The sequence below is a fragment of the Schistosoma mansoni genome, chromosome 1, assembly GCF_000237925.1.
Source record: "Schistosoma mansoni strain Puerto Rico chromosome 1, complete genome".
NCBI classification, from domain to species: Eukaryota; Metazoa; Platyhelminthes; class Trematoda; order Strigeidida; family Schistosomatidae; genus Schistosoma; species Schistosoma mansoni.
In genome coordinates this window covers 20,510,420-20,524,851 of record NC_031495.1, presented here as the reverse complement: position 1 = coordinate 20,524,851, position 14,432 = coordinate 20,510,420, and the positions used below count along the sequence as shown (strand labels likewise).

At 32.8% G+C, this 14,432-nt stretch overlaps 1 protein-coding gene across 1 annotated transcript; it reads right to left on the bottom strand.

Moving 5' to 3' along the window:
• Positions 1 to 8,287: 8,287 nt before the first annotated feature.
• Smp_140880 (kruppel-like factor) lies at positions 8,288 to 13,908 on the bottom strand (the record flags this gene model as incomplete). The annotated part of the gene is made up of 3 exons (XM_018793601.1): positions 8,288 to 8,793; positions 10,276 to 10,335; positions 13,326 to 13,908. The coding sequence occupies 3 exons, from the start codon at positions 13,906 to 13,908 to the stop codon at positions 8,288 to 8,290; spliced, it is 1,149 nt and encodes a 382-aa protein (XP_018648096.1).
• Between the last annotated feature and the right edge of the window lie 524 nt (positions 13,909 to 14,432).

Genomic DNA, 14,432 nt, shown 5'->3' with positions numbered 1-14,432 from the left:
GTGAGAGGAGGGACCAGTGGAGTTCAAAACCACGTCTGTTGTGAGATAGGAACTCACTGAAGACAATTGGTGAATGGTTGCTCAACTTCGTGGATCAATTGAAGTTAGACATTAACACCGTTGGATGCCAGCTCAGTGGTCTATCGGTTAAGGGCTTCGGCTCGAGAATGGTAGGTCCTGGGTTCGAATCTCGTGAGAGTGGGTTCGTGGATGCGCACTGCTGAGGAGTCCCATAATAGGACGAAACGGCCGTCCAGTGTTTCCAGGTTTCCCATGGTGGTCTAGCTTCAATTGACTCACGCTTTCAACTATGAAATATTAAATTATTCATTTGTAAGAAAGTAGACTTAATGATTAAAATAAACGATTTATACCGGTTAGGTTACACGTTCAAACCCACTTCACCTATTTTTATTTCGAAGGTCTGATAGTATTGTTACCCCTGATATTCAAAAACGGTGGCTTAAAAGACAAATACACTAAAAATGTACTTGACATCTGAATTAAATGTAGTTTTTATTCCTGTGGAGCAAATACTAGAATGAGTACATAGTTGAAAACTAGAATTATTCTGTATTTTTTCGCTTTCAATGGGTATTTGCTAGTGAATATTACTACGTAATGGAATATAACACTGAGTAGCATGAATATTTAAAACTCACTTTTTCTGATATTATGGGTTATGTTAACTAATCAGGATAATTGTAACATAAGATTCTTTTAAATTAAGCTTACCAAAGAGTTGTCTCAATAATTTCATCTGGGGATATGAATTCTTCAAACCCCCTAAATTTAGTCCACTGAAATAAAATAATCAATATTTCATTTGAAAAATATTGACAGGAACCATTATGTCAAACATTTCTGAAAATATCTTCACACATCCTTTTACTTTCTTATGGATTGCATACTTACTTACTTACGCCTGTTACTCCCAATGGAGCATAGGCCGCCGACCAGCATTCTCCAACCCACTCTGTCCTGGGACTTCTTTTCTAGTTCTATCCAGTTTTTGTTCATTCTTCTCATGTCTGTCCCCATTTCTCGGCGTAATGTGTTCTTTGGTCATCCTCTTCTCCTTTGGCCTTCAGGATTCCATGTAAGGGCTTGTCTTGTGACACAATTAGGTGATTTCCTCAATGTGTGCCCAATCCACTTCCAGCGCTTCTTCCTGATTTCTTCCTTCACTAGAATCTGGTTTGTTGTCTCCGCCTGTAGCTCCTCCGGGGGCTACTGCCGGTCCCAAGCCCGGGTAAAGGAGGAGGGTTTGGCATGGGGTTAGCGACCCCATCCCGTAGAAAACCAACTCGCTAAAAAAACGCTAACCAGAAAAAATTATTCATGGATTGCATACACATCAGTTTATATCATGTGAAATCAAATAAGAGTTATTGATGTGAGATAAGTAGGTTTTAAGATCTAGTGAATCCATATGTCCAGTTTCTTTGTTGAAGTACTATCTCTCCTTTAAATAAATATATACAAATATATATCTTTTTGCCAATTTCTCATCCCTTAGTCAAATTATATTGGTCACTATGGTGAAAACTTGGTTAATAGAATAACGATTGTCTTGTTAATAGACTCGATACAAAAAAGGCCTACCACAAAGTGACTAATGCTTATTTTGACAGAAATTTTTACTGAACAGTTAGCAGATAGTATTTACAGCTGAAATTAACGTACAGAACCAGTTATGAGTACGGCTCAATAATTAAGCTATACAAGCCCTTGAATTGTAACTACAGTAGTCGGTGTGTTGAGCTATGTTGACATTTAGTGATTGAGATGCTTTGCATATGAAATACTGTGTTCATGTGACATCTCGAATAGTAATTCACTTGATCAGTATTAACAGTTTGTGCACTAAAATCGATGTTGTAGGTTTTAGAACTGAGATTACTAAATTTATGTGTAGATTGAGTGATATTCTGTCCAAATTTAAAAGTAAATATTCATGTACTTTAGCTGTGATTTGGATTTGCTTTTCCCTTTTGTTTACCTCACAGATTGCATACTTTTGGTCAAGAAGGTTACTTTGCTCTGTTGATGACCAAATACCTAACCCAAAGATAAATAAACATTCAACAAATTAAATGAAATACTGTAGTTTATCAGACTCCATTTATTGATACTATTATAAGTTAGGACTTCATTTATACTTACATAGGAAGTAAAATGCTAGATAGTCTCAATTGTTTACTTCGTGAAAAAAGCCTTTGACATCACTAGAACATATTTTGTACTGTGTCTATATGTGGAACGGAACTTTGCTCTATTCGGGATTCGAATATTAATGAGAATACCAGTTGAACTTGTTGGTACTCATTAAAACTGAACAGCCTAGTAAAAAACGCGTTGTAGTTTGGATCGATAAGTACTATGTTCGTGTCTTAACGTGAACATCAATATTAAGATTCGAATGTGTCCAGCTAACAAGTCCCGAATACATGTGTATCTTGGGTCTCATTGTATTAAACACGACAGAAAATATACTGATACTAGGAATTAAGAATCGATACCAAGGCACCCACTAAAACAGTCTATATCCAATAATAGATTGACCAAATTTCGGTCTTGAATATCACCAACGAGAAAAAGCCCTAAAAGATAATTTTGACGTCAATATTAATTATAGTGCTCCTTTGATCAACTAACTGGATTCAGAACAACATATATAAGCGAGCAATATTGCTCCCGATTAGATACTCATCAGGCTTTGCTCTAATATACAGAAATATTGATATTCAACCCTTTATTATTCTTATCACAACTAGTACACATTCATCACACTACCAATTTGTACTTTTCACTTATTATGTTTATCGATGTAATTTATTCCACCATTATCATTGACATATAAACTGCCTTGATTGGTTTAATAATTTCGTATATGCATATAAATATTACTGAGTATTAGAGTAAAGCCTGATGAGGACCTAATCGAGTGCAGTATTGTCTGCTTATATATGTTGTTTTAAATCATAATTGCATTCAACCAGTCTTTACATGTATCTCCCTTAACATCTTTACGAAACCTTAGATATTATTCCACAACTAGCACTACTTATTATAAGTTAGCACTGTGGTGTACAACACTTAAGTATTTGGAATAATTTGTCTAGGATCAGGATCTCATTGATTTGCCTTTAGCTGAACAAAAATCACTATAGATTTCATTCCGTGACATCAGTAAGTAATATTGAACTAGAAGATTTTCTGGACAATCTACGTAATTGATGAACTGATACGTTTGAATGCTCTACATATATATTCTTAAGATAAATCTAAGCCAATAAGTTGATCTTATTAAAATCTAAAACTATTATATTTTTTGCGTAGAATCAAAGAGCATTTGAAAATAGAGTATTTTAATTCATGACAACTATATTAGAAACGAAGGACCAACATAATTATGATAATCAGAAGTATTTGAATTGTAGTATAAACTAGTAATCCCAGGAATAACGCAATGTAATCAGGAAGTATTAGATGAGCCCGAACGAATGTATTGTATTTGGAATTCAAAATTACAACAGTCATCAATACGAAGAAGTCATTTATTTATTTAAACATCACAATAATCCTTCCCTTACACAACACTCATATATATTCAATCAATTGTATTTATTATCTTTAACGATAGATGTTCTTGTAATGAATGTCTTGTTTAGATTTATCTTAATGGAAGGTTTATCATCGTCTGGATATTCATGAAACATACATTAAAATTAACTCAATTCTATTTGATTTGACATTCCTAAATTTACATGTATTAAACGATGTACTTTGCCTTTAACCTGGCCATTTTTTCGGATTATTAATTTGGATATATAATTGTAGAACCTGAAGAGAATTTATCGAAAAGAATATTCTTCGTTCAATATGTTAGTCTTTCAATTCGCTGTATTTTGAACTTTGTTTTTTACTATTTGTAGACATTATTGCCACAAACTCAACAAACCTTTACTATGATGAGTACTCACTAGTCATAAATCGTCTAAGATTGGATAAAAGTGTGATTAACTTACCACACCTTTTAAATAATTTATGTAGGTAGTTTGAAAGGGAATCGATAACTATGATAATAGTTTTCATTACAAATTGAAAACCTGGTTTTCAATGGTGGTCTGGCTTAGATTAACTTGTGATCTCAACTTTGAAAATATTGCAATGTCCACAAATCCCCTGTAGGGCCAGTGAAATGTCGCTAAGCCCTAACTAAATCATCCGGCAGTTGGGTCACTGAATATCGAACAGACCATCGATCCCTGTCAAGGTCAAGGATAACCAACGCGCATCACTTAATCATACGCCATGGACTGGCCCATGCGGCAGTGGTCTCACTAAATTCTCTGTACTCATTCACACCAATATATTTACGTAATAACGTCCTTTGTGTTATACGGTCTTCAAAGCAGCCATAGTACTTTGATATGTTGAAGGGGTAATACATGTTAGATACTGACTGCGAGGTGTGACTTCGCCACACCATTCCCATCTAACTCGACTAGGCCCCCAATCATTCGACATAGATCATCATCGTTGATGATCTACACCCCATACTGACAAAATTGATATAAGGTGAATGGAAAATGAAAGTCAAGACACGTTATTGCAGAACCATTTTAAGAAATCTCATGATTGGCATTTTAATGTTCAATTTGGTTTATCACAGACCTTAACGTATCATCATTGATCAAAGTATTTGACATATTTTACAAATCACAACTATCTTTTTAGCATCCTAGAAAGTTCATGCAGTGAACCAAATCACTGATTGTTAAAATTGTCTTTAAAAAATGGATTGATCTGGAATTACTATGTATTACTAATAAACTTCAAACTATCACAATCGTATTCATGCTGCTTGAATCCCAGAGTTTTCTTCCGAACACAAAAATATTTACTTACTGTAAGTAAATAAGAAGTATAATGAACATTGATTCATCAGGTTTTGAAATTTATATAGATTTTTAAAATTGTAACTAATAAATAGTGCCCTTGCGAATATCGAAGTCCTTCATATTAGGTTACTATAGATATTACCAATTTTTAATAAGTTTGCGTCATTAATTAATTCTATTTTCAAGATATCATGATATCACCTTAGTATTGGTGAACCAACAACGCAATAACGGGGTGAAACTAAGCTATTCTTTTACGTCCCAGCCAACTAGAGGGAGAAGACCGGAGTCAGCAGAGAAAATATATAATGACACAAACAACCTAGAATAACAAATGAAAAATCATCAAATCATGCGTGATTTATACGATACGAAAATTTCCTTGAAAAGCGTCACAAAATAGCGTACTAAAAGAGAAAACAAATCAATTATGTTTAAGATCCTTCCAAGTGGGAAACACACTGAAGGTAATAGTAAGCGCTTTTGGAGCAAAAATGAAAAATACGCATTTCCACAATTAAATTACAAAAAAATAATAAGTTTGAGAAGTGACTCCTGGGATCTAGCATTCTCAACAATTAGTGGCAAAGAATTTGCCTAGATCGAAAATCAATACTGTAATTCGGTGATAACAATTTCTTCCTTATCCATGATTCCAAGTCAATGGTTTATTTTCACGTCGAATTAGCATAGGCTTATTATCACCTAGCTTTGAAATGAAATCGAGAAGTTGTTAAAGGAATAATTAACAAGTGAACTCAGCCAAGCTGACATTGACATAGTGATTCATAATTAGTATTGGATGAGAATCACATCATAATACAAATCGACTGGAATTAAGAATGTAAGCTGTTGCATTCGAAATTATTAGATAAATAGTATCACATTCACCGGAAGACATGAAATTTTTTATAATCTAATCCGTATATAGTCGTGTATGTTCACTTTTGAGAACTTTCTAATTAAGCTAAAATACTTATATTGTGTAACCTGGTTTCAATGCTTGTATAATTGACATCAATTCAGAATAGAAATTACATTCAAATAACCCTAATTAAATGAACTTACTTCATTACTAGCCTAGTTTTCTTGGATATAATGTATAGTTAAAAAGAAATAAACATTAGTTATTTTACATTATCACATTGAACTGGAAATATATTCACACCTATTATCATCAACCTATTGAAGAATATTTATCAGCAAATCTATCTATATTGGATTGAATGAATAGTGGTAATTCTAGATATTTTCAAGAATTAATATAACTGTTTACTTTACTTACAAAATGTCTCATCTGTGTAGACGTTTTTGTATGTTTATTCTTTAATTTATTATTGTCGTTTTAAATTTCAATGTTTATTTATTCTTCATGTCTCTCTTTGTAATTTACATAGTTTAGATAAACAAATAAATTGTTGTCTAACCAGCTGGTCAAATTTATTATCTGTATAACACATTAGGCAGATTGAACAAGCTTATTGACAATAATACTCTGTCCATAATTAATTTAACATACTTGTATGATTTTTTTGAAAATAATGTATAGAAACTTTTTCATAATCGGTCTAAGTTTTCCGCAACATTTTCAATGTTGATTAAATGTCTGGTACTCGATTACTATCAGTCACCTTCCAATTTATGTGGTCAGTGAGAGCTGGATATTACCGTGTAATTTTCATTCAAGATTACAAGTGTTAAAACTACATCTTCATATGGCAAAAACTAGCAAGTTACATTCTTTACTAAGTAATTTCCAATCAAGAACTTAATTTGTTTCAAAAACAACTTACATGATACACTAATGTATCTTGAAGAACCTTTCAGTGTGGTCGAACTGTGAATATGATTCACGCGTACATATATATTATACCTACCACACAGTTTAACTATATAACAGTTACATTTATGTATTCAATTACAGATTTATCAGCTTAACATGTCTTAAATCTAAGCAGATGTTTCCGAATATACATTACCATTTATAGTAAAAGAATCGGGGATAAAATGTTTATAAAAGACCATGAGGATACGTTATGTACACAAATATAGGTGGGGAATCCTGTCCCTTGACATATTTACATAAAATTATGCACTCCATGTGAATGGAGTGAATATGTTCGTTTGTGTTTATAAATATTGATTGCGTAATAATACCCTATAAACTAAACAGTAAGTGCCACCTGGAACGGATTAAAGTTTATTACAAAATGATACAAAAAATATGTCCAATAAGAGACCTCAACAGGTCACTTTAGTCACTACATTCCTCACTTCGTAAAACTGATCGTCCCGACATGAAAGATACCTCAAATGCGTTTGAGTAATCCATAGTACCATATCAAGTTTCATTTGTGACCATAGAAATAAACCACCAGTTAGCAGATGAATCTAGTATATTTTGCAGTGTGATGTCAAATCTACGTAAATTCTTTCTATCAACTTGGGAATCTTATTGTTTACTGACTCACAATAACATGAGTCAACCAGCTTACATGATTTAAACACGGATTATCTCATTTAAAGATGGTAAAAATACAAACTCATCTAGTTCTTCAACTAAGTGTATTTATTCCACTTTGCTCCCGTGTTTAGACGCTTCTGTAGGTCCACAAATGAAATGCCAAGGTGGATGGAAGCTATTTTCCACACATTCATAATCAACACTATATGTCGTGACCATATTTAACACTTAACGACGCGACTTAAAAGTTGATAGATAAATTTGAGCATGAGAATTTAACCAGAAAACCTAACATCTATGAAGTTGGAAATACTTTCACCTTACCTGTGGGAATTACCGTTAGAATTTACGGATCAAGACAAATTTTAAACAGTACGTTGTTTTATTACTTGGTTGAGCCTGATTGAACAGGAATTCCCCCAACTTCCAGTCAAAAGTTGCAACATTCAAGTGAATTGAGATAGGTAGACGTAACATAACAGTCAAACAGAGGACAATGTGACCTCACTTCATAAAATCGATATCCTTGAAATTTCACAACTACAATGATATCCTTCTTGTATTAATTTTATAATATGAAACCTGTGAAATCATCTAGAAAACGTTTTATTTACACACTATACAAAAAAAAGTAACAACTCTTTGATTCAAAAAGAAATTGTGTAGGTTATTTCGATAGAGAAAATATGTCCAACTAGGTAGAAATCTGTAATACATAAGTTAGTAAAAGAATCTGTTAAATGAACAAAGAAAAACAGAATGTTTTTGCTTTTTAATTTCGAAAATAAATATTAGCCTATTTCAAAAAAAAGAAAGATATGATAATTACTGGGTTTTGTTTCCCGAAAAAAGTGCTTTATTGTCAATTAAGTTAACTGGAAAAAAATGTGAAGTTAACACTTTATTATTGTAGTGTTTATATTGGGAAATGTACGGAAGAGGAAGCCAAAGACAATGAATCTGATCTTAATGATGATGATGATGATAGTGAATATTGTGTATTCATCGGAAATGGCAGATATGATGATGATGACGATGACATTGGTAAAGGATTAATGGAAGGATTCACACCCACTTCTGCTGATGCAATAAAATGTGTTGTGGAATGAATATATTCGTTATTTTTTTCATTACTAGTATGGTTTAATGTAATTGAATGATTATTGGAATATGGAGTCATTGTTTTATCGAGACTATTTAAATGAGTACGTTGATGTGTTTTGCAATGATCAGATCTACTAAATGTTTTTGAGCATAAATCGCACTTGAATGGTCGTAAATTTAGATGCTTTCTCAAATGCCTCGTTAATTCATCTGAACGTGCAAATGTTTTACCACATATTGGTATAGTCAATGAATTAATCGGAATTTTACCAGTTATATTACGTGGATAAGGATATACACAAACTAATGGACGTTCACCTAGAAAAATAAAATAAACAAGCACCATATTTAAACCAGTTAATCCTTTTGGTCAATTTAGTGCAATATAAAGATGAATTTTATCTAAACTATTTAGTTTCGATGAATACCATTTTATTTGAGTTATTGTGTTTGTAAAGTTTGTTCAATTTAAAGTTTGTTTCACTCACTAACTTTAGCTGGGGAACTATTCAAAACTAAGCAACATTGGACAGTTATTTTATTCCACTTTAGTACTTGTTAAAAGTCTACATTAACAGCACTTATTAGTCTTTGAGTTTAGGACCGCCAAGGAACAATTGTTCAGTTCTGTTTACTTTGTTAATGATAATTCAGCTAAAGACAATCTATAAATACTAACTTCAGATATTACCAAAGTTTAAATGAAAAGCACGTAATATTAATCAGTTCACCTTTTTCTAATTAACGACTAAATTTGAATTCTTAAAACTTGCAGTAAACAAACAGCATACTTCAAGCAAATAAAACACTTAGTAGATAAATCGAAGAATTTACTAGAAATATGTTAGATCCGAGAACCAAAGCATAAGCAACACTTTCACAAGTTGAGTCTCAACACCTTAAAACTCATCATTAATCTACAAACTGTTATGTTAATATATATTTGAAGATGTAGAAAATGGTTCTTTTTACAGATTACTTTGATAACGTTAGGAACCATTTTTCTAGACCAGTTAAAATTGTGCTTAGAAATAAGATCCATGCCATAATTTAGTTAGTTGATATATAATAATCAGAAGGGGTTTTGTGGAGATTTAGTATTTATCATAGTTGAAAGCGTGAGTCAATTGAATATATAATAACTACCTATAAGTAGTTTTATTGGGTTGATGGCACTACACGAATCGATTTAGTAATTAAATGGGAATTTCCGTAGCCCTTAAATTGACTTTTATGACAGTGGAAAGAGGAATGACTTTCATGACCCTAACACCATTCTAATGATTACTCGATTTTTATTTTCCCTCTTGTACGGAATTCGCCCAATTTTTTCCATTTCAACCTATCAATACCGAAGTACAGCGAAAGCTGACATCCAGTAGAAATAACTGACCATTAAGCTTGTGGACTTCTCTTTGTCTAAAATAAGGTTCAAAATTATATCGTTTTAATTACCAGTTGAACCTAATAAAAATGAATATATGTTTACATTTTCCCCTCATACGGGATATAAATTTCCCTAGTTTCACCGACATGTTTGTAACTTGATGGCTATGTAAATATGTTTTGTAGCCGATAAGCTAGCTAACCATTAGAAAGTAACTTAGTTACTGGATACATGTGCTTAAATCCTACTTGTTTGATCATAGAAAACAAAGTTCATAGAACATTAAGAGAGTAATATATGAATATGTGCCAGAAGCTTCAATGGCTAAGCATCCACATAATTTTTATTCAGTAGACGGTTATTTTCCCTTAATGCGTGAAATAAAAGTACACAACAAAAAATGTCCTACTTACCAGTATGAATTCGATAGTGAGCCTTTAAATGGCTTGACTTTAAATATCTTTTCTCACAACCTGAAATGATTAAAGTTGAAGAAACAAACGTTAATTAAATATCGCATTTGGAAAACATGTGTACACTAAATTCTGTAATTAGTTATTCAAATTAATGTAATCCACAAATGCACGATTACTGAGAATATGGAAACCCAAATTATTTTTCCCGTAAACTACGGTAGTACAGACCAATTATCTAACGGAGTTGAGACTGCTTTGTAAACTTTATTGAGGAAAACTCCCCGTCAAATCTAGCCATAATTAGAGTTTAACAACCCACATACTTCACTTAAAATATTTGAAAACAACTAACAATAAGTCATGAATTCATGCTTCAAGATTACTAATAGTAATGGCGACAAAGTTACTTGAGTAGACCGTAGAGATAAGTATCTAGTACTTAAATGAAGGTTCATACACGAATTCAAACTAGTTTCTTAGAGTTGTATTGAATAATGCCGCCCATGGAGATCCTAGTTAGGAACACATTTTCAGATGTTATAAAACCATATAAAACTCAATTCCTAGCAGTTTTACATGATTATTGGTGTGCAAAGAGATAACACAAGTCATTCTATTAAGCATGACTACCGGACTACTAATTACAAGACTAAGTGTAACACACCAGTTCAATGTCGTTTTGGAAGCGAAGTACTGTACTTTAAAATATTCTAAATGAATTCAAGATTTAACAACAATCCTAACAATCAGAAGTAGTACTTAAGTTACAAGAATTCCTAGGTGGGGAAAGATTTTTATACGGTTCCGAACTAGAACATACTTAGAAGACACGATCTATGAATGGCTTTTACAACTGATTGACACTGTGTAGATAACTTAAATAAGAAATAACAGTTGACTATTTCGCTCCACCCCAAGACTCTTCAGCTGTCCACAACTACTTATCAACACGGGATACTTATTAGACTATTTCGGTTTAGGATTGAATACATAACTTTGAGGATCGTTATACTCGTATCTGAATAATTTAAACAGTTAAGAACCAAAACAAAATTCATGTCATCTGATGCAATCTAAAAAACATACCACTAGGACCAGATGCGCAACAACTAGCAGAGACTAGATGACCAACTGCTTTTTGAAAGATTGTGTTCAGTGACATACATTTCCGGGTATTTTGTACGGATAAATGTGAGGTGATTTCAGGCAGTTTGGTCAAGTAATATTACAGAAACATCGCATTCAGTCTAATAAACATACAGATTTGCAATAGTTACCAGAAGCTATGTATTTTAAATGTAACCTATCAGCTAGATACTCATCAACAATGGATGGTGATTTACGCAAGCTGAAAGTTCCGTTTAGATGAACAAGGAATGATGAACGATTTAACAGAGACTTAGACCTTATTGTTGGGTTTACTGATCTGATTTCACCAAGTATGTAAGGCCGAAAATAAAGATTTTCTGGAGAGTTTTGGTTATGTGACTATATTAGATTACCTTCACAACGATCAGACCTCACTGTAATTTAACGTCGTCACTCTGTAGCCCTGTGAACCATAAAATTGAAACTAAAGAGTTGGTGCTATTTGTAAAATCTAGCTCTATGAGTGACCACGTGATATTATATTGAGTCGTATAAGATCCGAATCGTTTTAAGGATTTGATACTCACAATAAGATATAACCCCGATTAGCACTAGTCTAGTGTCTACTTGACCACTGGAGATAAATGTACGATAAACATCATTTACATAACCCTGGAACAAGTTATTCCAGTCTAACCCTTTTCGTCAATAATGTGAGGACTTTATTAGGACTATATTTATATTCTATTACATTTCTTAGGTTCATGAGACAATGATCCTAATTAATAGTTCTAACATCATTGATGAAAATAGTAAGGCTGGAATAACTTGTTCCAGAGTTATGTAAAGAATATCTTTTCCTTTCCTTGATCGCCAATGGTAAAATAGCAATGAGACTAATGCTAATCGGTGTTATATCGTCTTCTCAGAATATAATCCCAGACAAAAAAAAGGATCTTCCACAATTCAATATAATATTGTCAAATGATGTTTCCCAGAAATTTACTTTCCTACTCTCATACAAAGTCTTTCGTGTATGACCTACTTGATAGAGACGAGATACAGTAGTAAAATGAATAACAAAGAGTTTGGAATCAGTTTATTACTGGCATTCACTAACATCTACACAAATAATTGACATATAACAATGTAGTACAATGAAGATACTCAAGTATATGAATTTGTCAACATATTCATTCAATGGATGCAACACGATAAATAATGCAGTATCTTATTACGGTTTTATTGGAAAGCGATGTAATGCATATGGGGGGATGTAATATATCCTCAAGTGAGTACTCGAATAGACTATGAGAACTTACGATGGCATTTGTGTAGGATGTATTGTGATAGGGGTTTAAATGATAAGCGATCGGAGATAAGCCATTTAAATGACCATTTTTATAGACATAATCATCAATTAGACTATGTTGTAAAACTTTAAAATATTGGCCACGCATTTCTGTGGTGTTTGTGCCAACTGATTATTCCTTTGTAATAGATTGAGCGCTTATTACGAATTATAAATATAATACGTTCATTTGCACTTATCTAGTTCTATCCACCTTAAATTACACTATTTCGGCAATTCTTGGTCAGTACATTGATTTGAATATTTATAATTATCAAACTATCAGCGAATAACAATTAAGACTGGATACAAAACCAGAAAATCCACTTGGATTTCTTGGTTGTTTTAGTTAGGTTTATATTTTTTCAATTTACACTACTAAATAGTGTAATAATAACAGTAAGCCGGGTTCTTAACAAATGATTGTTAGCACTTAAGTTTAAACTACACATCTTAGTTGTTCTCATTTATTAGCAGATTTACTTCCTTGAAAATACCTAATAACAGTGACGACATATACAGTGGTTTGTTTGGACTAATGATACTACTAAATAATGATACGTACTACCAATCAAGAACCATAACAAATAATGGAAGGACAGCTTACCGGGAAATGTGCACGCATACTTTTTCTTTACCTGTTCATCTTTAGTCGAAAAGCAACTGTTTTCATTATCACTATCCGGAGGTTCAACTTTAATGGGGAAAACTTTGCTTTGGTTTCGGACAGGTAAATATGATGAATAGCAGTTACAAGTTTGATGATAACCGAACGAATGATGGATATTATTCGAATGTTCAGGTAAATAGTTGTGTTCATATGAATAATTATGAGGTGAGATGCATGGATAGTTTACCATGTCATTCTGAGAATAGTACGTATACCCAGGTAATGGACAAGTGGGATAATCGTTCTTGATCGCATAGTTTGAAAAATTACCCGAATATGATGAATTAGTGTATGGGGGAGGAATATTGTATTCACAATTTTGAACAGCATTCTCAGCTCCTATGTTTGATCCTATATTATTGATTTCTTTCATTGGAGTCCGTCCCATTTCTTCGGGAAAACTGGGCTCAATCTTTAAACAATTATATGGATTTGCTATTATCTCATTTGAACAGATTCCTAAATTATTGGAATATGAGAACATCGGATTTGTTACGTGTGGTAAGCCACTACACTCCATTCCTTACGCTAAACTTGCGAGATCAAAGTAGTGGTGACGACATAAGTCCAGTTTATAAAGGGAAATTCAACACGATAGTGAATTAGCGCTTGACATAAAATCAACCAATCAAAATTTTAATCATTGGGATGACTTATTACGAAAAATAATTTTGAGCGAATGAAATAGCTGGTATTTTGTCACTCCCTACATGAATGGGTTGATTGAATAAAATTCCCATTGGATATAAATATGACCTTTGATGTTTCGGCATAATTGACAATCCGATGCTTTATTTATCCGAACCACATAAGTATTTTGTCAATACAAATAAGAAAAACGGAAGGTTTGGAAAGTAGAGAGTTAACATAATGAAACCAACTGACAAAAATGCATTGACTTACTCCAAGCAGTCATGAGATATACTGTCACATTCTAAGTTAGGAAAGAGCGTTTATACCAATCAAGGTTTCATCCATGCTTTTCAAGAAGAATAAGTCATCTAAGGTTTGGATAGCTAAGATATGTCACTCATCCTCATACCT